General features: G+C 50.7%; 2 protein-coding genes across 3 annotated transcripts in view; both read right to left on the reverse strand.

The window, feature by feature from the left end:
- Positions 1-1,200: 1,200 nt before the first annotated feature.
- Adprhl1 (ADP-ribosylhydrolase like 1) lies at positions 1,201-14,542 on the reverse strand. Its single transcript, XM_010619917.3, has 7 exons — positions 14,019-14,542; positions 9,668-9,832; positions 6,625-6,750; positions 5,296-5,436; positions 3,361-3,491; positions 2,933-3,065; positions 1,201-1,947 (listed from the first exon to the last, which is right to left on the reverse strand). Exons 1-7 carry the CDS (start codon positions 14,299-14,301, stop codon positions 1,790-1,792), a joined length of 1,137 nt encoding a protein of 378 aa, XP_010618219.1. The 5' UTR covers positions 14,302-14,542; the 3' UTR covers positions 1,201-1,789.
- A 604-nt stretch (positions 14,543-15,146) lies between these two features.
- Dcun1d2 (defective in cullin neddylation 1 domain containing 2) overlaps positions 15,147-25,986 on the reverse strand; it is a 28,423-nt gene continuing 17,583 nt past the window's right edge. Inside the window, exons 5-7 of one of the 2 annotated variants that reach the window (XM_010619919.3) lie at positions 19,482-19,564; positions 18,328-18,424; positions 15,147-17,307 (exon numbers count right to left, since the gene is read on the reverse strand). In XM_010619919.3, the coding sequence (XP_010618221.1) occupies positions 17,228-17,307; positions 18,328-18,424; positions 19,482-19,564 (260 nt within the window). In that variant the 3' untranslated portion in view covers positions 15,147-17,227. Of the gene's footprint in view, positions 18,425-19,481; positions 19,565-25,986 lie in introns of both variants that reach the window. The other variant, XM_010619918.2, reaches the window with a different exon arrangement.

Raw genomic sequence — 25,986 nt, forward strand, 5'->3', positions numbered from 1 at the left:
TCCCCTACAAGGGAGAGGTGCTGTCCCTAACCCTGGCACTCATGAGTGGCCCTGTGGTCAGAAATGTCCTGGGACAGCCACACCTCTCCTGCTCATAGATACACACTGTTTCTTAGGTCTTAGGGAAAGAAGAACTCCACTAATTAAACTACAGAGCACAACAAAATATAGGATGCACCACAATTTCAGAAAATCAGAGAAAAAAGCCCCCACATCCCAGCAGTGTAGAATCACTGTTGGGAGAAACTGATTTTTTTCAGAAGAGATGAGAAAGTAGCATCAAAGGTAACCACAAAAATCGGACGTTTAAAATTGTTGTTCAAGAAATGGAAACAAGCCAGACACAGCAGTGCGCAACTGTAATTCCACCTGAGGCAGGAGAATCCCAAGTTTGAGGCTCTGGCAACTTGGTGAGACCTTATATGAGCATGGAAAATTTAAAAAGGTGCGACATAGCTCATGGTAGAGCCCCTCTGGGTTCAATCCCCATGGCCACACACACAGAGAGAAACAAAGCTCCATCAAGTGCTGAGTACAGATTACAGTCACACCGGGGCAGCGGGCGCTGAGGACCAGCTGAGGAAGGAGGAGGCCTGAGGACCCAAGGGCCCTGCAGGCTGCACATCCGGAGCTCCTCCAGTATACCCCCTCAGGTTCTTTTCCTAAAACACAACTCCCAGTCCCCTTCTCCCTCGGGTGTCACAGTGTGGGCCTTGCCCACGCCTGCCTCCAGTGCTGGCTGAAAGCAGCTTGCTATCTGATTGGCTCAGTGAGGAACCCTTGAGTCTGTCCACACAGCTCCGCCTCACCCTGCAGCAGGGACAGGGCGCCCCCTGGAGCGCAGCTTCTTGGCCTGGGGCGCCCCTTCCTCTCCACCCAGGCAAGGAGGGAAAAGGGGAGCAGTATGTGCCACTCAGACCCCAACACACTGGACCGGGAGACAATGCCTTTGCTGTGCTGCCCACAGCCACCTGGGGAGCTGTGCCAGAAGCGAGGCCCACAGGAGGAGAGGCCTGGCCTCCATGAACATCCTCAGCAAATCCATGCGCACATCTGCCCGAAGCTCTGAGTAGAGTAGACCTTGTGGGACAGAACGATGACGCTACAGCCTCATGCCCAGCACAGCAGACAGCCAAAGCCATTCGGGCAATCAGACCACCTGTGCCTCCCGGGAAGCCTGCAGGCCACCCTCAGTGCAGTGTGACACGAGGACCAAGGGGACAGGGAGGCAGTGCCAGGAGACCTTTGTTCCGGGCCTTCTCCAAGAGTTTTTCCCAGGCTGGTTCCAGCGCTGTAGCGCAGCTAAAAGCCTGCTGCCCAAAGGCAGGTGGGGTGGGAATCTCCGCATGTGGACAGGCGTCCAACGTTAGGGGGTAGCAGATGCGTCAGCTTTCCAGACCCACAAAGAGGAGGTGGAGTGAGCAGGTGCTCGGAGGCAGCACTGCAGTCAGCATTGTTGGAGTGAGAACAGGTAGCAGTCACTAGTCTAGCAACAGAATAAGATACACCACCATCCACGAGATGACTCTTAAGCTGTATTTGCAGGCGCAAGCTTAGCAGGTCCAGAGTAAAATCAAAAAAGCTCTAGGCTCCTCTGAGGTCAGGAAAAAATATTCTCATAGGACAACGTATTTCATCTAGCATGAGGTGCTCAGAAGGGGCGTTAACATATGGTTACAGCGCAATGCCTCCCCACCCCAGGGCAGGGGAGGTTCGTGTGTGTGTGTGTGTGTGTGTGTGTGTGTGTGTGTGTGTACCCCAGGGCGCCCGTTTGGGCCACACATGCGCTTTACTTCTCCTCCGTGGACAGGTGGTGCAGGGTGGCGCCCAGCTCCTCCAGCCTGGCCCTGTGCTCCAGCTCCTGGTACAGGCCCCGGGGGACAGCGTCCAGGCCATGCAGCAGCCCAAACAGGCAGCCAGCAATCGTCCCTGTGGCGCCGCTCTCACCTGCAATGCAGACACAGGTGGACGGGGCTTGAGCTGCCGGGACCCCCAGCACCCCACTCTAGTTGGGCCGGGACGCAGGGTCCCTTCCACCGGGGCAGGGGCACAGCAGGACAGGGCAAGACCAAGACGGAAGATGCCTGCCTGGTAGCAAGCCAACCCACACCTGCACTGATGTGTTGTACACACTGTGACGCACACACACTCACGCCCACGCAGAAACTCTCATGCGCACACATCAGACACACCCAGACACTGCACTAAACTCACACATGCACAGCTGCACTCAGCCACACTCTCAACTCTCTCCCATACAGCCAATTCACACCCAGTCAAGCCCACACCGGTCACACTCACATGTACGTGCACACGCACACACTCACACCCGTGCACAGATGCACTGATAGCCCAGCTGGGTTCGGGAGGAGGGTTGCGGAGGTGCCTGTGCGGCTCCCTCTGGCTCTGTCAGCTGTGTACCCAGCCCCTCCTCTCCTGGCCCGACTCTCCCCCTGCCCAACCCACATGGCCCCACCCTGTGCTCACCCTCCCTCCTACATGCAGCCTCTGGCTCCATGGAGCTCCTCACCCACTCCCCTCTGCCCAGGGTCCTCTTCCTGCGGGAGAAACTGTGTGCCTAGACATCAGCACTGAGTGCCCATCCCACCCCGTCCTGGCTTCACACTTAGTCCCCCACGGATGGGCACCACCAGGAGAAAATCAGCTTGGAAGCCAAGCACCCCACCCAGAACCCCAAGTGTGAGAGGTGGCTTCAAGGGAAGTGGCCACTCTGGAACTAGCAGTGCCAAGGCACAGGAGTGTTGTCACCAAGCACCAGGTGCTCCCCGCAGCGGTGACTGGTGGGATCTGAAGTTCCGTGGGGCTTGAGGTGCTGGGTGCCCAAAGGTGGCAGGTATAGGAGAGCCTCGCAGAATTGCTGGGTGAGGCTGCCCTCCCTGTCTTGGGGGCCCTGGGATGGAGATCACCTCACCTTTGTGGAACATGGCCCGGAGGCACAGCTCAGCCCAGCTGTTCCCTGCTGCAAGGAGGGCATCGTAGGCGATCATGGGTGCGTCATGGCCCCGGCGTCCCCCTCGGCCTTCTGAGCTCCACTTCTTATAAGTCTGGGGAACGCATGGGTCAGGGGCACGGCCCAAGCAGAACACATTGGTGCAGACAGCCCAAGGTCCTGGATCCCTCTGCAGCTGCCATCCATCCATCTGTCCATCTGTCCACCCTCTATCCAACCATCTGTCCCTCCCTCCATCCCTTCTCCTCACCCGGGATGCAGCTCCTCAGGAGAAAGTGGCACGAATACCAGCACCCCTGACCCCCCACCCCCCATGACTGTGTCCGTTTGTCTGTGTGTCCACCCACTCTGCCTGCTGACCATGCGGTCCCATGATGGGTGCCACACACCTTGTCCCACTCCTCTGCATTGCTGTAGTTGTCAGGAAAGTGAGCTCTGTTTTCTGTGTCGTCACTGATTTTTCTCTCCTCCAGATAGAACTGCCATTTAGCTTCAAAGTAAAACCAATGTTCCTGGTACTCTAGACACAAGCACAGGAGGGTGGCTGGAGCCATTCTGTAGGTAGTGTGGGGAGGACGAGGGGTGTGCCCAGGGGACATGGCCAGAAACAGGACCCACCCCAGGTGGCTGCCCTGGATGGCAGGTGGAAGGAAGGTGGAGGTGACAGTGGGTCCGGCCCAGAGCTGAACAGAGAGGGCTGCAGTGATCCAGCGCCTCTGCATAGAAAGACTGAGTGTTTTCACTAATTTATATATGGTGCCTCCACAGCAGGGACAGGAGGTCCCATGTTCTTAGTTAGTAGCTACTACCCAAGCCCCAGAAACAAGTGGCAAACCCTGGTGGCCCGGGTGGTGAGGAAGACACAGCATATGGTGCCCTTCCAGAGCTTCTGAGCCATCAGGCTAGACACAAAGGACACAACTGCAGACAGAATCAGAGCTGGGACAACATGGAGAGGGGCCAAAGTGGTCTCTAGTTGCACGGGGCTTTCACAGTCAACTGTGCCATGCACTGGGGTCATGCCTGGCCTGGGACATGCAGTGTGGGCACATAGCACCCTGGAATCCGGCTGTGGTCAGATGGCTCTGCCAACAGCTGTACAAAGCCTGGGCTCTGGCTCCTTTCTGTCCTGGGGACCAGGAATGGCCCAGGGGAAGGTGTCCCAAGGGTGTCAGGCCATGCTCCTCTGGATGTAAGGGCTGCATGTAACTGTCGGAGAACTGAGGACTCCAGGTAACAAATCTGACACCAAACAGAACCATCAAAGCTATCCCCACCTGGTGTACACTTCAGTCCCCCAAAACAGGGGACGGTCCCCAGGTCACCTGGCCAGTGGGCTCCATCCTCATGAAGCCTGGATTGCCCCACAGGAAATACTGAGGACAATGGCCTATTTCAGGGTGCTGGGTCATGTGTCTTTGCAGATGGCACCTGCTCCCCTCCACACAGCCCCCACTGAACAACACTGGAAGGTCCCAGCTTTGCTGTACCCTGCCATGCTCGTGGGAAAGATGGACCAGGCAACAGAGACTTAAACCAGACCAAGTACACAAAGCCGGTGCTGGGGATGTGCCCTGCAGTGGGGCTCATGTGGCCGGCCCAGGGGAGGGGGCAGTCCTGAGACAGGCTGGTATCACCACGGGCCCAGTGTCCTCCAGGGCCGTGACCAGGTACACGACAAGCAGGTGGGTCCTCGTAAAGCTGTTCCTGAAGGCTGTCCCTCAAAGGGGACACTCAGGTGATTCTCAGCTTTGGTCTCGAGGCTTCTGCCTCAGGCTGGCGTGACAGACCCCAGCCTCCCGCTTCTCTCCTCTCCACCAGGACACTAGGCAGGCGACCTCAACACAGAAGAATATCCTGGGGCGTCTCTGCTGGAGCCAGAGGCCCCTCCTCTGGAAGGTAAAAGAACTTTCCAGAAGCATCGGCTTTGGGGAACACCCTGGGGTCCTGGCCCTGACCTGTGGCCCCGCGGCTAGCTCCCCTCAGCAGGGCCAACCAACACCCACTCTCCAGCATTGACTGAGAGGACTCCTGGGATCTCTCACTGACCAGCTGGTAATACATCACTGGCATGGGTGTCAGGCTTTCGGTGAGTGGGGACCAGATGCCCATGGCGGGCATGTGGCAGGGACATGCACACCTCCAGGCCGGGGTGCTCAGGGTGCAGGTGGGTCCCCCTTCCCTGCAGGACACAGCTCCCTCTTGCCCTGGGTCAGTGTGAGACCCAGGCAGGAACCAGCTCCTCCACGCTTGCTGGTGCTGCTTGGGACAGGCAACCGCTGCCAGGTGAGCAAGTCACCTGTCTCTGGGCCAGCTCTGCTCACCTGCCACGTGCCGGATGGTCCTCTTGCAGTACTCCTCAGCCAGTGGGATGGCCCTCAGCATGTCTCTCCCCCACTGCACCAGTGGCTTTCCTTGCACCGCATAGGACGCAAACAGGGCTGTGCACAGGGACCCGAGGAAGCCTGGGTGTGAGGGAGGGACAGCTGTCACCTGCCCTGGGTACAGGGCAGCGCGGGGTCAGCTCTGCACTGGACCTCATCAGGCAAGGACTGGACAGCCGCTTAACACAGCTGTTCTGTGAAGAACAGTTGCCCACGAGACCGATGCCCACAACGGCTTCAGGCTGAGCAGCCCAGCTGTGCCCAGCTGGCCAGAGTGGCCCCTCAGGGACACAGACTGGTGGCGCCTGCTGCCAAGGTGGCTCACAGTGGAAAGGGGAGCAGGGTGGGAGCATCTCCAAGTCTGATCCCTCAGGCCCTGCCCGAGTGGATGAACCCTGGTACTAGCAAGTGTGAAGGGGTATTCAAGACTGAGTGGAGACATGCTGGCAAGTCGGGAGAAGCAGGTGCCTGTGTTCCTGCTGGTGCTTTAAACCCTGGCATTTCTGCAGTTGAAGGTTTGATTTTGGATTTACTTCTGATTGAGCCCATCAGTCAGCAGGGGCCCCACAAGAACTCCTTTCCAGGCACCAGATTTTGCCCACAGGCTGAGTCAGAAGCTAAGGACAGCGAATGCAGGCCTGGCACTCCTGGTGTGGGTCACGGCCCCCAGTATCTGCCTGGCAAATGTCACACAGCCTTTGCCCTTGCTCAGGGCACTATCTGGGGGATGCATGAGTGAGTTTGGCTACACCAACTCTGGAAAGGTGACCTTGGAGGCTTCTGCATTCGAAGGCTGACGGGGAGGGAGCCAACCCACACCTCCTCATGCCTCCTGTCACCTCCCAGGGCCAGGTGCTGGGTGGCTGCCACCTGCCCTCCATGGTCCTCATGTCCTATGTCCCTCTGGGTGATGCTCACACAGTGGTGGAGAAATCCCACAGCACTGGCCTTGCCCTGGGACCACGTGGGAGACTCAGCTCACTGGTCGGTGTGTCTGCCATTGTCACTGTCACCCGGCACAGGTGGGGAGACTGAGGTGCAGCTGGGCCGCCGAGGTAATGGCTCCACCGTGCCTGACTCAGCCTGGAGCCCCACATCAGGGCCACAGCCCATGCCTCTCCTCCCTCGTGCTCTGACAGGGAAGGTTTTGGAACCTGTGAGACTCTTCAGCATCATGGAAAGCTGAAGGTTGGGAAATAGCCCAGCTCTGGGCTGGGCTGGGCTGGGGTCCTGCACTGTAGGGGAGAGAAGGCCCCAGGGGCGCCTCACCTGTGGGGTGGTTGTGGGTCATCCGGCCACACTCGATGCTGACCTCCACTAGGGTCTCCAGCCGCGCTGGCTTCCAGTACCGCATGCCGATGCACATGGCTTTGGTGGCTGCTCCAAACCCCGAGCCTGTGAAGGAGCACCCAGATTCAGATTGTATCCCACGAATGCCCCAGCAGTTGGCATTCACAAGTAACTTCTGAAGCACAAAAACTTATGTGATACATGTTCATCAGAAGGTCATTAAACAAGGGGACACTGGCAAACTGTCACATGGAAGGGAGGTTCCACTGTTGTCGTAAGGTTATGCAGCCACTAAAAATGGACTTTTGATGGGCTCCTCCTTGGGAACACAGAAGTAGGGTTGTAGCCACAGCTTGCTCTCACCCAGATAGGCATTATCCCTTTAATGACAGCTTCATTGAGTTGTAGTTGGCACACAGTGAATGGCACAGCCCCAAGCTGGCACCAAGGCTCAGAGGACACCTGCCTGCAGCTCGCTCCTGTGCTCGCACCTGGACTCAAGGGCTCTGCACTTCTTAGCAACCCTGTGAGATGGTGTTTGGCTTCTTTCAGTCAGCCTAAGTGCCTTGAGATGTGTCCTGTAATTGTACCCGGTTTACCTTCTGCTGCCGGACAGCACAGACACTGCATGTCGGTCATCAGTTCACCTCAGATGGGCAGCTGGATGCTCCAGTGGGGGCCTACAGCTGTCGGGGGAGCAGGTCCTGGTGACTGGATCTTTGCGCAGCCCTATGCTTTCTTCTCTCCGTGCCTGTTCAGGAGTGGTTCCTTGCTGAGCGGTTTCTGTGGCTGCCGACACCTCACATGGTCTTTGGGAAAGTGTCTGAGCCTTCTGTCTGTTGTGGACGGGTGGCCTGTGGTCTGCTCGGATGGCCCCAAGCCCTTCTCAGACCTCTCCATTGGGACCTTTGTCCCCATTCCACTCCTCTGAGCTCCTTGGAGTCTCTGAGGCAGTACAGTGAGGCGGGAACAGAACAAATCTGGTCCATCTCGCGTGGGAAGCTAGAAACAGGCTCAGAATGGCTCCGACTTGCTGGAGGAGCCGTGCACACAGCTGTAGTCTCTCCCATGACTATTAGGTAGGGTCCCATGCAGTCTTCTCCATGGTTCTCTGTAAGACAAGCTATTCGGGCCGCCCCTTCTCCAGAGGGAGCTTTGGAGGCTTGTGTCCTTCAAGGGCTCTGTCCATGTCCCCTGCGGTTAGACTCTGTGGTGTGAAGCTTCCCTCTTTACCCCTCATTTCTGCAGCCGCACTGGCCTTTCCTTCATGGTTGGCAGGGGTGACCCATCATCTTTTGTATTGTTTGGCTAGAGGAGATCAATTCTTCTTTCAGTACTAGGGATTGAGCCTAGGCCTTCTCACTGACCTACACCCCCAGACCTCTTATTATTTTTGGTACTGGGGGTGGAACCCAGGACCTTGCACTTAAGGAAGGTGCAGTGCCACTGAGCTACATAGCCGGCCCGTCTTTTATCTCTTTATTTTGAGACAGGGTTTTATTACTCTGCCCAGGCTGGCCTTAAACTTATGATCCTGCTGCCTCAGCCTCCTGAGGAGCCAGGAATGATAGATGTGCCCACCTAGCACAACTGGGGATTATCTTTTTTCTGAACTTCTTGAAGAACCAGCTTTTGATTTCACTGTTTTATCTTTTGCTTTTGGTCTCTATTAGCTCTTCTTCTTCCCTGGGTTTATTTTCCTCTGATGTTTCTACCTTTTTTTTTGAGACAGTGTCCTGCTTTGTAGTTCAGGCTGGCCTTAACTCACTATGTAGCCCAGGCTGGCTTTGAACTAATGTTGATCCTCCTGCCTCAGCCTCCCATGTGCTGGGATTACAGGCGTGTGTGCCACATAAGGATGTTGGTGTATTATGTGCCCCAGTGAACGCCATGACCACCCACCCTGTATCATAGTGACACTGCCTTCTCTATTCCTGGCAATATTCTTTGCTTCAAAATTTACTGTGACATTAATACAGTTACTCTGGCTTTTGCTTGTTTGCTGGCATTGCCTGGGGGTGGAACTGGGGCCTCTGCTAGCTAGGCACACATCCCACCTGGGCCACCCCGGAATGTAGCTTTCTTGGACAGCACTGGCATGTGCACCCTTCCCATCTTTCTGCCGCCCATTTACCAAGGAGTGTTTCCTGTAGGCAGCACACAGTGGGGACTTGATTTTCAGTCCAGCCTGACCCCTGGGCCATTGTTTGGGGTCTTCAAATCCTTTACATTGTTACCATTATTGATATGGTTGGATTTATTGTGAACTCTCTCCATGCACAGCCTGTGAACACAGCAGGGTGGGGCCAGCCACACTGCTTTTTTCCCCAGTCTGTGCAGAGGGCTTTTCACATCCCAGCACACAGCCTTCATCTTTCCAATGACAGTGAGAATAGCATCGTGCAATGCAGCAGATTCACCTCCCTCTCCACAGGGGAGCCTGAGCTCCATGTGGGAACTGCTCACACACAGTGCAGAGTACATCCTTGGGCACTTGTCTCTGCTCATCACTTCAGAGCATCATCCTCGTGGGTCCCGAGACTCCTGGAGGAGGCTGAGGGGAGCAGAGGGCCTTTCACCTGTGATCCAACTGCCCAGCCCTGTGTGCTCCTGTACCACGTGGAGATGTCTAGAGCCATCAAGGTCGGTTGCAGTCTCCACCTGTCCTGGCCTCCCCTCCAGCTTGCCTATAACTTTCCCTCTGAACTTCTTGGGCTGCCAGAGCAGCTGGCCTATCCTACCAGTGTCTCTGCCACTCTTGTAAGCCCCTCTCAGAGACAGCCCTGGCCAAGGCCATTTTGAGGGTGGATCACCAGCAGCACGGACCACTTGGCCCGGATTGCAGCTGCCAGCCCCACTCATTCTAAGGAAGCACAAGACAGGGCCAGCTGCCTCCACTGCAACCCCCTCACCCCAACACAGCTCCACATGGAAACAGTTCTTGAAAGTGACCCAAGGATGGAGGGAAGCCGGGTGCTGTGTGGACAGGTGCCCAGCTCTGAGGATAGGATGGGCTCCTGACCCTTTTCACTGAAGGGTGTGTGCCAGGCCAGCAGGTAGTTGTCTGGCTTCAGCTGTGAGCAGCCCTGCACGGTGGCAGGGTCAGGCCTGTGCTCTGGAAGCTTCTCAACGGTCTCTACGTAGCACCTCACCATCTCGCGGTATAGGTCATCCAGGCACCAGTAGTCTGAGGGAGAGAGGAATAGAGAGGGGAACAGGTGTCAGTGTGGATAGCAGCTCTGTCTGTAGCACAGGCCTGGCCAACAACTCCCTTCAGACCTCTTAGATGCTGGACACAGAAGGTGTCTGCATGCATGTCCTGTCCCACGTGACAGTCTGGAGACATGAGCACTGATGGCTTTGTCCATGTCAGGGCAACTGTGCTGAGCCTGGCTGCCCTGGCTTGGGTGGGATGGAGGACGGGCCTTGCCTATCTCCAGCACCCAACACTGCTGGCTTCAAGGAAGCCAGGGGCCCTGCAGAGCTGCTCTGCCCAAGTTGTGTCCCCATCCTGCGAGGCACAATCTGGGGATAAGTACAGGAAGACACACCCAGGATTATGGGCATGGGGGACGAGAAGCCAGCCCATGAGGACACACCTGCCCAAGGCCTACACTGTGCCTGGACTGCTGCATTGGAGGGGGCCAAATTTGAACCTCCCACACTGGGTCCTAATTTGTCATTTTTTTTTTTTTCCTTAGAAAAGGCTCAGGGAGGTGATGTCTTCCTGCAGGAAGAGCTCTCTGGCCAGGACATTGGTCCACAGCTTGGGACAGCACACACCACTGACACTGGAATCCATGGGCATGGCCACCCCAAAAACAGCTGTGCAGGGGAGAGCTTGGGGCTGCAGAGGGGGAGGATGGTATTGTCCACAGTACTTGTGACAGCCAGCAGCACGACTTCACTCAGGGAGTCTCATGCCCTCTGGGAGGCAGCCTCTGCCCTTGTTTTTTACAATGCCTGCCCTGTCTTGGGGTGTGGGGGTAGGAACAGAGGAGGGTGGAAATGATGAGGGCAGGTGTCCATCTTGGGAAAGCTGCAGACAGAAAGCCCAGCTCAGGGCATAGGAGCCAGGGCTCCAGAAATAGGAGTAGAGCCTCCTACGAGGAAGGGACAGCACTGACAGTCTTCTCCATGGGGCATGAGGCCTAGGATGGGAACTAGGAGGACAATCTGGACCTGGCCTGGCAGGTAGAGCCCCATGGACAGTTGGATCCCTGGGTGTAGACTCCACTGTCCACCGATCTCACCAGCCCTGAGGGGGGCAGGAGAGAGGGGGCAGAGTAAATGCCCACCCCAGGGCAAGAGGGCCACACCTGTCCAAACAGGAGTGTGCTGAGGTGGGGCCAGGGCGTCCAGGCTGCCTGGAAGCCCAGCTTATGTAGCTCTCCTGCCACTGGGGTCAGCTTACAAAAGGCCTACCTCCCTCAACCTGCCTGCTCACCTGCCCCTCCAAGTTCTTTATTCTGGAATCAGATACCAGGAAATCCCAGTACGTAACTAAAGCTGAACTTTCTAAAACAACAAACAAACAAAGTCCATAAATACAGTGACATGAAGAGCCTTGACTTTTCAGGTTAGAATCTGACTAGAAATATGTTCTCCAGCTGCAGATTCCTGGGCTGCTCTATGTGGTAGGGCAGCTGTTCCACTCCGTGTACCTCCTTCCCCACAGTGGGCCGGCACTGAGCCACCGTTCTGACGGAGAAAAGCCAAACATCAGGCACAGCTTCCCTGGAGACAAAAGGACCTCACGTTTCCCTCTGTGCTCTGCCTTGGTAATGAAAATCAAGGAACATGCTATGCACTCCGAGACCACACAGGCCAAGGACACTCAGGGACAAGGAATGGACTGTTACTCCACCTTACAAAGCCTGGTCCCCAGCCACGGCGCGCAGCCGCCATATGCCAGACATGTAAGACCAGTCAACTTCCACGTCGCGCTGCTGTGGAGCTAGGAGCCGCAGGACACTGTCCTGATCCTCCCAGTGCCCCCCTCTCCTTGTGTCCTCTTCCTCACACAGTCTTAGGGGCCGAAAGAGCTGTCCTGATTCTCTCCAGTGTGCCCCATTCCCTGGGGTCCTCAGGCAGGACAGGCTGGCACCCAGGAGCCTTGGGCAGTTCGTCTACTGTCATTAATGTGGCTCCAAGACCCCTGTAACGTGCTACATTTTGTCACTTCAAGAAAATATTGAGCTGTGCAAAAACTAAATTTAGAGATTTCAACTTTGAAATTTAGAATTGAAAAGAATATGCTTGGTTTAGTTTCTGAAGTAGCCATCAATCGACAAAGGGGCACGCCTGCCATTATTCTCTCACGACTCACTTCTGAGAGGCCAAGGCAGGGCCCATCACCCCCTGACCACCCGCCTTCATTCTGGCCACTGTCACCACTGGCAAGCAATCCACTTCCTCCCTGAAAACGAAGGTGACAGGTGCTCCAAGTGTCCTGCTGAGCCAGTTTCAGGTGGCATGTCTCCTCACTGGCCACCCCCCACCAGGGCCAGCGCTTTGCAGGGTGACCACACGGCCAGACACAGTATGGCTGCCACCACCATGCCACCACAGCCAGCCACGTGAAGGGACCTCTGTGTGGCTCCGTGGTGTGCGCATGGGACATCAGACAGAACAGGCTTCGGGAGCAAGCACTGATAGTATAGGGAGCATGAAGCAGCTGTTTCCAAAGATGTGCCACCAGCAGGGTTTAGTGGGAGGTGGGGTGGCTTTGAGCTCAGGATGCTGCTTTTGTACCGCTGTCCACAAAGGTGCAGGAGCTCCACTGCTCCAGCAGCCGTGATGCCTCATCTCATCCACAGGCTTCCGTGCTCTCCCTAGTTATTTTGGGACCAGTCAAGGGCATTCCTACACAATGACCACAGAAGCAGGAAATATTCGGGTTTCATAAGTGTGTGCCTCACCACCTTAACAAGCTGTGACAGCCTATCTTATCGACATGTTTTAGCGCGCTCCATAGTTATTTAGGGACCAGGGAAGAGCATTCCTACACAGCAACCACAGAGCTAAATCAAGCACTCACGGCAGACAAATGGAATGGCGAAGTGAACGCAGGAGAAATCCCATTGACTCAACAGCTGCTGTCAGGTCTTAATTTTGCAGACATGATGCGCAGGAAAACGGTGTTCATGAACATGCATTCATGAACCAACTGTTTCTCTGAAATTCATGCAAACCCTTGTTGATCCTAAGATCAACCTGCTCCTTACAGAATAGTTTAAGAAATGATTCCCCATATCCAAACTTGCAGCACTTCCTTAGAACATGTGTCCAAGCTGAACCATTCTGGCAGATATTTCGACCTCAATTTGTCGGGAGTGGTGGTTATCTTACCACTGTTTCTTTAAAGGCCACAGTGCAGCCGACTGAGTCTACAGCAGATCTTTAACTTTCCTCCCGATTTCGTGTGAGCTATACACACCAACGATGCGGACATCACCAGATGGCCTTAGAGAATATCTTGTCACGTCTTTCTCCCTAGCCCAATACTGTATCCGAAGTCCCTTCAAGTCTAAACACATCCTGAACCACAACCGCTGACACCTCTCACACATCTTCACACATCGCCAGTGAATGTTACCCAGAAGTAGTGTTCTTAACAATGCTGAGGGCACTGGACTCTGTGGAACAAAACACGAGTCTTCCAACAAGGCCTGCTGTGCTTAGAACTGATATGGAGGGACAACAGGACAGCTGTAACCTGACGCCAGTGTCCCTGGGATGACATTTCCAGGCCCCTCCTCATGTTAAATTCAAACAGAGAAACCTCAACTCTCACAGGAGCTTTTGGCCTCTCCTGCTGCTACTCGCAGTGCATCAGTTTACTAACACTTAACTTTTCTCTGTCTCTTGACTATCAGTAACCTTTCCCACCCGTGGCACCGGACCATCACACACTGTGCCTCACACAGTGTGGTTCAAGGGAATGGAGATGCGAGGCCCAAACATTATCATCTTTAGACTTCAGAGTGGCTCACATTTTGTGTTCTGCAATAAACTCAGCACAAGCAACTTAGCCCATGGTGGCCAGCTACCTACAAACGGCTGAACAAGAGACTGCCTAGCTCCACAGCATGGGCCTGGCTTGTACTCTGCAAGTGCCAGCTGGGCTTCCAAGATGAACCTTCATTATCTACAAAGAAAGTAATACCACCCCTCAAAGAGCCACTGCAGGAGAAACGTGACCTGCTACCCGCCTGATTTGTTGAGGGGCAGTGCACGTATTAAATTGCCACTTCGGCAGTGGCATCAGATAACACGACTCACAAGTGTGCCTCCAAGGCTTTCCGCTTACTGTGAACCTGAGCAGCCGCCCCCTGCCCCCCAGCAAGCTAGCAAGGCAGCAGGGAGCCGACCTGTGGTGAGGGCCTTGGCAGTCGCCATGTGCATGATGGTGTTGTCACTCACTGGCCACTTCCCTGGAGACAGCACGAGGTGGTCCAGTCCTCCGGCCTTCTGCAGCTCCTCCTGGACAGAGCCTAAAGCACTGCTCTCCCCGCAGACGTTCCTGTAGCCGAGCGCATCACCCACACTCCCCAGCAGCATGGCAGCCTTGAACTTCTCCATCTCGGGAGGCGGCTCCTCCAGACCCGCAGTGTTTTGTCCTCCCTGGCTGCCTCCAGCCCTCCCTGCTGACATTTATACCGGTCGCTGTATCACTGTCTGGTGTCCTTCTAAGTGGCCAGGCGCTCCTTTCCTGTCTCTGCAGGTGGCACCAATGAGAAGAGGCTCCGACTCCACCACGTGGGTGGCTGCTGGGCTCACAGGCTCCTGTCACCTCCAGCGCCACACCACAGGCTGTCCTCGCTGTCCCCTGCAGGGGACCCATGGACAGGCCTGTGTGGCGCAGGTGGAAACCCGAGCAGCTCACCAGCCCATCCACCCTGGAGGCGCTGCCTGTCTGCTGTCCCCTTGTCCTAGGACATCCCACCACGGAGGCTAGTTTTCTTTGCCATTTCTAATCTCAAACAAATGTACCATACTACCTTGCTATGTACTAAAAAGTTTTCCAGAAAACTAGTACTTGCCTTTTAATGTCAGTTTCATTTTTTGTTTTTTTTTTGGTACCGGGGATCAAACTTAGATCCTTTTGCTTGCAAGCCAGGCAGCAGAACCACTGAGCTAAATCCCCGGCCCAGCATCAGTTTCATTTTTAAGAAAATGTGTCTTCTGGTAAAATGATGCAACAGCTTTCAAAGTGCAGTGCAAAGAAGGTGCTCCCCGCTCCACAGGCAGGATTCTGACATCTTTCCCCACCGTGCCCCGCACTGGACTTCGGGTGGGGAAGCGCTGCAGCAGCTGTGCCGTCAAGGGTCCCTGAGCTTACAGAACCAAGAAACCCCCTCCTGCTTAGTCAACATTCACAACTAGGAGGCTGGCTGAGGCAGAGGGCAAACTTTCTCAATTATCCCTGGGAACAACTTCCACTCTCTTGAACCTACTACAAATGATGATAAGGTTAACTCTAATCTGTCCATTCCATAACCATCTATGGTCCCAACATTCCACTAGGAATGGTGGCCATGGCAACAGAGCCAAAAGCATACTCTTGCCCATGGAGCCTGAGTCCTGAACTGCACTGGAACATCTAGCATGACCAAGAGGATGGTGATGTCTATTCCAGACCCTCAGCTGGCCAGTGCATCCTAATGCGATTCCCATTCTGCGACTTCTCATTCAGCAGGCACTGTGACGGCTACTGAAGGCGTCACCAGGCCAGTCTAACAGGTGGTGGGCCAGACACAGACTCAATGTGGGCAAGGGGCTTGCCTTCTGGTTGCCACAAAGAGGGCTTTTCTGCTGGCCCAGGACAGAGGGTAGGGCCCTGACAAGCAGCAGTGTGTACTGTGCAACTGAAAACAGATGAGATGACACAACACCACAGAAAATAATTTATTTTTCTGTTCCTGAAGTTTAGCATTTTCACAGTGTGCACAACTCTAAAGAGAAAAAGAATAATTTTTTGAACAGCCTTTTTCCAATAATTTGATTATCTATTGACAACCCCACAGAATTTTAAATCTTAAAAAGTATTGCTGATCCCTATAATTTATAGTTATTTGAATTCTATAAACCTCTCTGAACAGAACGATTACACGTCAAGAACCTGCAAAGCCGCTTCTACGTTTCCTACATTTTTGCTATATAAAATACATACTCTCCGAGTCAGAGTTGTGAAGGAGGTGCTTCTTCCCAGCTTTCCCTTTTACAGACATGGCCAGAGACCTGAGGAAGGTCACATAACTCGCCCTGCTCCCGTCACCGGTCAGACTGTCATGCAGAGATGGCTGCACACACAGCGTCTTGGCCCTGCACCCCTGCTGTCCTCTGCAGGGTACTATGCAGAAGCACTGATTGCTCATCTTGTGGCAGGACACAATCCTAGGCTATGAGGAGCTGTTTCTGGTGAAGGACACCAGAGACCCTGTCCTGGAACAAGCCCAGCCTATCTGCTCCATGGCTGTCATAGGCGGGTGGCAAGGCACACTTGTGATGCAGTCTTGGCGAACGCAAGGCAGAGCCTGCACAATGCCACTCAAAGTGCTACACCAGAAGAGCAGGCGGCACTGGGATCTCCACTGGGTGGCCGGACACCGGGCAGCAGATGCTAACTCAAGCCAAGACAGGCCACAGCATGCCCGGAGACAGAGGACTTGGTACTGCTCTGGATGACAGCATGTCTTTCTTGCCTCCTCTGTGCTTAGCGTCCTAAGGGCAGGCTGTAGGGAGCTGCAGGTACCACAGAAAAGTGAAGGGAACTAGTGCATTTGATTTTTAAACCTGTAATTCACCACTCAAAAGGAAATATTTTTCATGGAAAAATGTCTTTTAAAATATAATAAAATATATTAAAAATATGAAGCTTTTCAAGAAGCTCAAATAACAGCATTAGAAGTAAAATAGGCTCACTGGCCTGTAAACAGCTTAAAATAAAACTCTGCTGGAATCATACTTGATGTGTCACTGCTGTGCAAACTAATAGCGTCTCCAAAGTGCAAAATGATTTTCAGGTAAACCTCTAGAGAACACGAAAACAAAAATAGATCTGGTACATCTAGATAATCTGATAGTTCAAAAATATAAATCTTGAATTTCTGGCACCAAGATTAGAAAACAACAGACAAGCAAGGTTACCCCCATTAGGGCACATTCTTAATAACTCTTAATGTATAGAAACACCCCGGTCTGCCCAAGACCCTCACGTGCTCTTATGTGGAGCTGTGGTGTGACTTGGCAGCGCGTAGCTGCTGGTGTTCACCCACATCACGGGCCGAACAGCAGTCCTGCAGTCCTGCAGGGTACTGGCTGCTCTTTGTGAACTTAGGTCATGGGAAATCTCCTAAAGCGGCAGCGCTGATGACACACCTTCACCTGCCCAAGCAGCTGTCCCGAGGAGCTCCTCCTGGAGTGGCAGTGGCCACCGTGGCCTTGAAGTGCAGTACAGATTCCAGTTCTGCGGCTGGCGAGGAAGGCTGCTAAGCAGCAACACACACACAGCAACTGACCCACCCCTTGCTGCAGGACTCAAATCGTCTTCCAAACTCCATGTACCTGAGTCTTCCTCCTAGAAAGGGCGGCGTTTTCCGCCTGTGACTACCGGCCGTGCATACTCCACAAAGTCATCTATGAGGACAGGCCAGGCTCCTAAAGGGGAGCAAACACAAAGACCTTTAAACTGGTGCCACAGCAATTTCTTACTTTTACTTTGCTGGGGCTGGAGCCTGAGCCCAGGCCCTGTACATACTGGCAAACACTGCCACTGAGTGACATGCCAGCTCAGCCAGTACTACGGCCATTTTTTATATTTAAAGCATTTTCTTCAAAGTCTAACATGTGTATTTCAAGAATCCAAATGATTTGGAGTTCACAGAGCTTGTGTTTTACCCAGTACCATTACTCCACACAGCCAGGGTCAGCGAGTGGCAGGTGGGATACGACTCACTCTGAAGAGGCATAGCACAGCCAGCCGTGAGGTACCCAGCCTGCTCCAGGAGTCAGGAAGAGCTATCAGCCACTTCCCTGGAGTCATGCAGGCATTCCTGCCACTAGGAGCACCACCTCCCAGCCCAGGCTCCCACCGGACCGACCCCTTCCAAAGGTGGGGACCTTTGGGGCTGCAGCTCCTGGTAATACGGCATGCCCTGCCTCCGGCTTAGGCTGTCTTCCTGCAGAGGCCTCACCTCATCAGCTACAGCTCATGCTCCCGGAAGCTGGGCTGGCCACATTAACTGACTCCACTCACAAGCATGGATAGGCACTACACAGACACTCTGCCAAGCAGGGAGGACACAAAGCAAGGAGCTGAACTAGTGAGGAACAGAATGCAGCTGATGCCAAGTGAAAGGGCAAGGCGCTGGGATGAAGAGGAAGGAGAGGCTGCCCAGAGTTCCTGGTGGGGATGCCTCTGCACAGACCGGGCACCTTCCCAGGCACAGTGCCTTTACTGCCCATGACTCTGACATGGTCTCCAGAGGAACCGAGCGCAGCAATATGTATAACCACATGAGGGAAATAAACAGAAGTTGGCACATCCCATCAGTCTAACAGCACATGTCTTGTGTGATCTGTGAGATCCAACATGCGAGTAGGTATCTTGTGTCCCCTCATGCTGGAGGCAGGCAGGCAGCACCTGTGGCAGGCTGAGCCATTTCCCAGGTGTAGTACCTTCTTCATCATAGTTAGACATGTCATCATCAATCATGTTTCCAAAATCTAGCAGAAGGTTCCAAGTGTCCCTTGGAATCGATCTTTTGTGATGTTCCTAATATAAAAGAAAAACAATCCAGCAGTGAGGCTCCTTCACTTGCGGGTAAGTACAACAAAATCCTTACAGGTAATAATAACGGCACTCTGCGACATCAGTAAAATTAATTTTTTCAGACATACCCACAATGAATATCAAAAATATATTCTTAAGTATTTTGTACTTAATTGCAAACTTTTTTTTCTGAAGTCTTGTTTTATGCTTGTTAAATGAAACAAAATGTTTGGATAATATCTTAACATTACTTTTCATATTTTAAGTAACCATTTATTTTTTGCTTCCAGAAAAAAAAAAGAAATGGTACGCTGTATAACAGTAAGTATGTGCTCCAACAGTGCCAAAGTCCAAATACACAACAGAAACTTATTTAAGAACAAAATGAAACCTATTAGACATTTCAGTAATACAGTTTCACTCAAATGTAACAGCGGTACCTTGTAATTTGGCTTTTGAGGTGTGCTGCATGACAAGTGACCACCTTTCATCCTGGGGCACAGGGTGGGCTAGAGTGGGGTGTCGAATATCCCTACCACCCCTAAGACAACTGCCTCTGGAATCAGAACACATCCTCATGCCCCTCACTCCCACCAGCGAAGACAGCCTGGAGAGGCCCTGCTTCCAGCCTGCATCTTTGCCAGGGGCCTCCTCCCCTTCTACAGTGACACCTGACTACAAACACAGCAGCTGGGCATTCACAGCTCTGGAGCTGCTGTCAACTCGCAGCATGGTTCCGGCACTTTCTTTAAGCACTTTAAGTTTCCTGGTGGACAAGGATGATGGTTTAGTGTAGTCTTCAGGGGGATGGTGAGTGGAGGGCTGCAGGGACTTGAAGTCCACCTTGCAGAAGCCACAGGGCAAAGTAGGTTTCAAGTGGCTGCCAGGGGACACCCAGGGTTCAACAGCTGCCATGCCCTGTGAGGAGAAGGCTATGCAGCATCTCGCCCGATACCTGAGGGACTCAGTTTACCCAAACCTTCACATGTGAGTGCATTTAGCTTCAGAGCTGCTAGTTTCTCTTCTGGCTTGGCACACACAGCAAGGAGTGGATACTTACCATCAGGAACGTGTTCCAAAGATCTAAAAATTTAAACCTTCCAGACAGTACTAATTTCCAATAGGCAACTGCCATTTCCAAATCTGTCACAAAAGGGAAAAAGTAGTTAATAAATCCCAATTTCTTTTTCCACTGTACAAAAATGATATTCTCTTGGATTAATAAAATTTGGCTACCTTGCCAGAGTAGTATGAGGCCTAATCTCTATACAAGTTTTCCTGAAAACTGTATGCAATCTAATTTTATAAATCTGACTAAATTTACTGAAAAAGGCATTTGTATATTAATTTATTTAGATATGCAAGTGATTACTCCTCAATTAGTCAGTTTTGGAGACTGTATTTCTTATGTGTCAGGGTTTGTCTCAACGTATCATTTATTTTAAAAAATAGGTCACTGCCCTTTCCAAGTGGTGAGCTACATATTAAAACTACTTGTTCAGAAAGGAAGGGACCCACTGCTCAAAAGATCTCTCTCTGTGTTATACAAAAGAACCCTGAGTCTAATGTTTTAGAATGATCTGGTTCACAAGCAAGTCAGAGAGACACTCTAACGACTTTGCATTTCTCATCACATAGTCAAGACATATAGCACGAACAGGAAGGGTTTTCACAGACAGGATATTTAAAACTCTAGGCTGCTTATCAACCAAAGCCAATGCCTTTCCTTTCTCTTGACTGGAAAGCAGAGACAACTTGATCTTAGGGGGCTCGCTTTAAGGGACAATATCTGCTGAGCTTGCAAGCTGCATGAGAACAGGATCTCCAATTCACAATGGTTTGAGTCCTGATTTATTCTCTGCTCACTGGAAATTTAGGAAGTACTCTTGTTTGCATGCTTGCATACAAGGGACATTAAAAGGGCTAAGAAGCTTATTTCTTAAAACTGGCTACCTTTAATCACATTGAATATTCAGTGTTCCTCACTGGTAGGCAATAAAGGGGGAATTAGGTTGAAATAACTTCCTAATTTTTATGTAAGTATGTCACATAAACTAATGTGAAAAGCAGACTGATAAATTAAGGTAACAGGCTAGTTTCAGTGCAAAATATCCAACTGAACACTTTTCAAAGGATCTTCTTCTAAATCTGTTTTGGACCCACTTGGACAGAAATGACTCAAGGTGGAGGCCTCACTTGAGGTTCCCAGGGTTAATCACCAATACTGAAAAGCAAGAGATGACTGAGCAGCAACCAACTTTCAATGAAACACCTATTCCTATGTGTGCCTGCATGGGCTCCTTACGACCCGCTCGGGCTGCAGCACCCAGGAGTCTCGATCACAAAGACAGGCAGAGACAGAAGTTCCAAGTGAGGGGTGCATGGAGGTGCTCTCTAAGCCTTACCTATGGGCCCCGCAGTGTAAGGCTAGGGTGATTAGTCTTGTCCTGCTTACAAGTCTACATCCTTATCACTTAGGAGGAACAGTAATTGAAATCTATATTCAACTCATCTTAATGAAGTAAATCGCTCACATTGGGAAATGGAGGTGAACCTGGGAAGGAAAAAAAAATAGTTTTATGGCATACATTTAAAATCTAGTTACTTTTGGGTTAGTTTCGGTCCTAGCAATCTTTTTTTTTTTTTTTTTTTTTTTTTTTTATTAATAAAGAACCTGCTTTGGATATGGATAAATCACAGAACTGAGAAGCAAATGCATGTATTTCCAATATTTAATATTATCTATGTAAAAATGTCCCATTGTCCCATTGGACTTAGTCATTTGCAAAATAACAATGACAACACAACCCCAAAGCTTGAGACTGAAATCCGGGCAGTGGAGACTCCAGTGCTTCATGTTCCAGGCAGCAATGTTCTCCCCAAGAACCTTGACCAGTGCTCATCTCTTGATTGAGATAACATCACAAGGAGGAATGACTGATTCAAATCTATGCCTATAATGCTTCCTTTCGGGTTAGACGATGAAGACAGGCCCTCTGTTAGAAAAGGGTCTTAATAAAAACTAGGGGATTCTTTACATCCTTGAAAGGCAAAATTCTCTAGGCCACATGACTAGATCCAGCCAGCAGGAATGTCCCAAGGAGTCAGCCACAGGCGTGCCACATGTCAGAGTGCTCTCCTACCACAGCCCTGGGTTCAATCCTTCACACAGCAAAGAATCAGGGACCTTTAATTAACCTTTAGATTAGGATGACCATTAGTTAAGTATAAGGTAAAGAATAATTTTACATAAAAACAACACAGGGTGGGGCTGGGGATTTAGCTCAGTGGTTCTGCCACCTGCCTTGCAAGTGCAGGGACTTGAGTTCAATCCTCCGTACCGAAAAAAAAAAACCACACACACAGGGTGGATGGAACGTATGGTCCCAGATTTGGGAGGATGAGGCAGGAGGAACCCTTGAGTCCCCAGCCTGGTCAGCACAAGATCCCATTTCAAACACAACATCACAGTACATAAAATCCTGACATGTACATGGACAAACACACATAAGGGAAGACCAGCTCACAGCTTTCTCAATGCTACCTCCCACTGCTGTCTGCATCTCTTCTAGAAGCTGAGAGAACACACATGCCCATCTATTCAACATACAGATTCTTCTGGAGACAGACCATGCAGTGATACATCTGGAAAGGCTGAATAGGTCACTCTCCTTTAGTAGACAGTCATAAAATTTCTTCTTTCCATTATTTCTCTTTTAACAAAGCCCTCAAAAAGCTTTTAAAGATAGGTAGTGTGTGCAGCCAGGTGTGGTGGTGCAAGCCTGTAATCCCAGTCCTCTGGGAAGCTGAGGTAGGAATATCTATACATTCTTTCACTTACCCACAATAAATAAAGAAACAAAATCAGTAACTTCTAAATCTCAAGTAAATGATTCTAAAAATATTTAAGTTTCTAGAGCAATAAAACAAAAGAAGACAGTCCTTTGTTTCCAGGAAAGGAAATATCTATATCTATATATGTGCTATAGTTTTCCCTGACTTATTCTGCTGCGTGTTCCTTGAGAAAATCTATAAAATAGAGCCTAAATATACTACATAGTCTTGCATCTCAAATTAAATGACCAATTTCTAACAGAAGCTAAATTACCCTAAGATTATGGTGAAGATACTGAAGTGACAGAAGAAAATACTAAGAAAAGATAATTGAGGCTGGGGATTTAGCTCAGTGGCACCATGCCTGCCTCACAAGCACAAGGTCCTGAGTGATCCCTGGTAAGATTATGGTGAAGATACTGAAGTGACAGAAGAAAATACTAAGAAAAGATAATTGAGGCTGGGGATTTAGCTCAGTGGCACCATGCCTGCCTCACAAGCACAAGGTCCTGAGTTTGATCCCTGGCACCACCCCTCCCCCAAAATAAGAAAAGATGGTTTTATCATTCACTGACATTTCAAAGTGTCCAATAAAGGACTGCTGTTATTCAGAAACATGGATCAGACTTATTATCACCTTGAAACAGGTAAGCCTTTCAGAATTAAATAGCTAAAGGCAAAGCATTACATTCCTATTTGGAAAATACTTAATAATGACACCAGACCTGGGGGAAGCACAGGAGGCTGGACCTTGTGCAGGTGAGCACTACCAGGGAAATAATTCAGGACACAGAGCAAGACCTTGCAGCAGAAGATGAGATAACGTGGGCCACTGCCCCATGCAGTCTGGGCCCTTGTCCTATGGGACAGTCAAGCCTTTTTAGGCATGATAAGGACACAAGGGCTATTACTCTGTTGTCTATTCACTTGCTGGCATTTAAAGATGGGCAAATTTAAAAGTCTTAAACTGTAGCAACTACTGTGCCTCAGCCTCTCAGGAAAGACTAGTGAGATAGGAAAGATTAAAACTAAGATCTGCCCCCAAAGTAAACACTCAGCTCACAGGGCTGTGGGCGTGGCTCAGCGATAAGAGTGCTGCATGCCCAAGGCCCTGGATTCAATCCTCACCACTGCAAAATAAATAACAACAACAACGAAAGCACATCACCTCATAAAAACACAATAGTGTCCTCATCAGGACACTATTATTAAAACAGAGCAAAGTCCCACGCATGTGGTACACACCTACAATCTCAGCTGCTCAGCAGGCTGAAGCAGGATGAGGGGAGACTTGAAGCCAGCCTGGGCAATTTTGCAAGACCCTGACTCAATATATTTTAAGAAAGGGTATCTCAGTAGTACAACACTTGTCTGGGATGTGAGGCCCTGAATTATAGCACAGATAAAGAAAAGAAGAAAGATGATGTAACTGCTGGGGTAAAAAAACAAGGGTTTTAAAAAAACTAAACAGAATTACCATGCAATCCAGAAACGAAACAGGGACTCGAAAAGACACTTGCATATCCATATGCAAAGCAGCATCATTCATAACACCAAGAGGTAGGAGGCAACTCAAGTGTCCATTCAATGGAAGAATAAACAGAATGTTATATCTACATATATGGAGTATCATACAATCTTAAAAAGGAAGGAAATTCTGGCACATGCCCCAACATGGATGGAAACCAGTGAAACAGGCCAGTCACAGAAAGACATTGTATGGCTCCATTGATAGAAAGGCTGCTACAGTAGCCAGAGACAGAGTGGAGGGGGTACCAGGAGCTGGGAAGGGGCCAGGGAGAAGAACTTCAGTTTGGGAAAAGGGAAGGGTTCTGAGGATAGCATTGGGGATGGCTGCATAACACTGGGAGTCACCTTGGGTTTTTTTCTTTTTCCAGAACTGGGGATCAAACTCAGGACCTTGCGTTTGCCAGGCAAGCATGGTGCCACTAAGCTAAATCCCTGCCCCACTGGGTTTGGTTTTGTTTTTCTTTTTTTTTTTTTTTGGTACTCATTATATAGCCCAGGCTGCCCTCCAACTCTTGAAGACTTCTGTTTCAGCCTGCTGAGTGCAGTTATTACAGGTGTGCACCACCACACCCGGCCTTGTTGTGTGTTTTATATGAACTAGTGTTTCTGGATTTCCTCTAGTTCAGGATAGCTTTTCTTGACTTCACACAGCTCACTCTTCTGGGAGGGTATACCTGCACACATACATGTGCACATGTATGCAAAGTGTGATGTCTGCTTCCTGAAACTGTTCCTGTCCTTGATTTTTCTCTCTGCCAGCTCTTTCCTACTATAATGAGTTCAAGACCAGCCTAAACTACATAGTGAGACCCTGTGTCAAAACAAAACAAAGTAATAAAATAAAAGTAAAGAAAAACACATAGCAGAATAGCACAGACATCAACTACCATAAGCATTCACCTAACAAGAAAAGAAACAACAAAACAGAAATGCATGCACACCAAGAAATCCATCAAGAGGGAGACAACAGAATATAATTAATTTCAGCCTGAAAATAGGCTAAGAGACAGGAAATGAAATGCCACGAATCATAATTAGGAAAAATCAGAAATTAGGGGCTAAGATTCAACAATTAGAAAGGAAGGAAAAATCATCCTCAAAATTACTAAACTAGAAGGAGCATGGGAGAAAATACACTCAAAAGATATAACGTTCAGATACGAAAGACCTGAGGAGGGTCACGTGTGACAGGTAGAGATACGACTCTTGTTAGGGGGGCCCTGGTCTCTAGGGGAAACCAGCACTAGAAGCAGAGTAGATCATAACAACTGCCATCCAACACCACTTTCCCCTTGGAGGGGGGAACTAGGCACCTTTACTGAAGAGTACATCCCCTATCTGAGAACACTGGTCCTGAGTGAGCAGCACCCAGACACATCTTAGTAAATGACTTTACTTCACTTTAGAAAAAAAGCTAAGGCCTCTTTGGGCACTTAGGGAAAACAGCCAGCAAGTCACAAGGAAAAGGAAACCCGATCATCATCAGATGGTTGAACAGCAGTTGTTGTCAGAGGAAGTAAACATTTAAGATATTCAAATAAAAGTATGAGGCCAGGATTCACATGCAACAAAACTCCTCCCAACAAGCTAGTCCTGAAGAACCATTTCCAAACCCAGGGGAACAGAGTGCACTAGCTGCTGGTGCAGATAAGCAATCAGACAGCAAAGCCAAACCTGTAGGCAACATTTACAACAAATCTACATGGGAAAATAGCAAGCAGAACCCAAGCTCTACAGCTACAGGGTCTAGAGCCATGAGCCCTGGGCAGGAAGGAGAGGTGGCTACGTGCTCAGACAGTGGCGATACAACCATGTGAGTTTTATACTGGGGGAGAATATATACTCTGTCTGTTTTTTAGGACAAACTCTCCCTATGCAGTTCAGCCTGGCCTTGACCTTGTGGCCATCCTCCTATCTTAGACTCCCAAGTTCTGTACCTTAACTGAAAGAGACAGCCGTAGCATCATTATTTGTAGACTGTGGTACACTGATATGGGAAGAAGCAAATGAATACTGATGTGACCAACTAATTTTGTCTTCATCACACCCTTGAGAACTGAGGCTGAAAAAAAGGACATGAAGTTGTAAAGTGAAGAAGGCTGAGTGCAAACGTAAATGGCTGGCAGCTCAGAACCTGAGCTAAAGCGTGAGCATCACCCTGCCTGCGGAGGAACTGGGAAACAACAGCCAAATCGCGGAGG

Source organism: Fukomys damarensis, unplaced genomic scaffold (genome assembly GCF_012274545.1).
Source record: "Fukomys damarensis isolate Sample0158 unplaced genomic scaffold, DMR_v1.0_HiC HiC_scaffold_6, whole genome shotgun sequence".
In the NCBI taxonomy this organism is placed as follows: Eukaryota; Metazoa; Chordata; class Mammalia; order Rodentia; family Bathyergidae; genus Fukomys; species Fukomys damarensis.

Bases quoted from the DNA above. Each gene is read 5' to 3' on its own strand.
- Adprhl1 (XM_010619917.3), bottom strand. From the start codon at position 14,301: ATGTCAGCAGGGAGGGCTGGAGGCAGCCAGGGAGGACAAAACACTGCG. The intron at 5,437-6,624 runs GTGAGGCGCCCC...CCTCACACCCAG, and splicing joins GACCCACAACCACCCCACAG to GCTTCCTCGGGTCCCTGTGC. The intron at 3,492-5,295 runs GTGAGCAGAGCT...GCTTGTGTCTAG, and splicing joins GACCATCCGGCACGTGGCAG to AGTACCAGGAACATTGGTTT.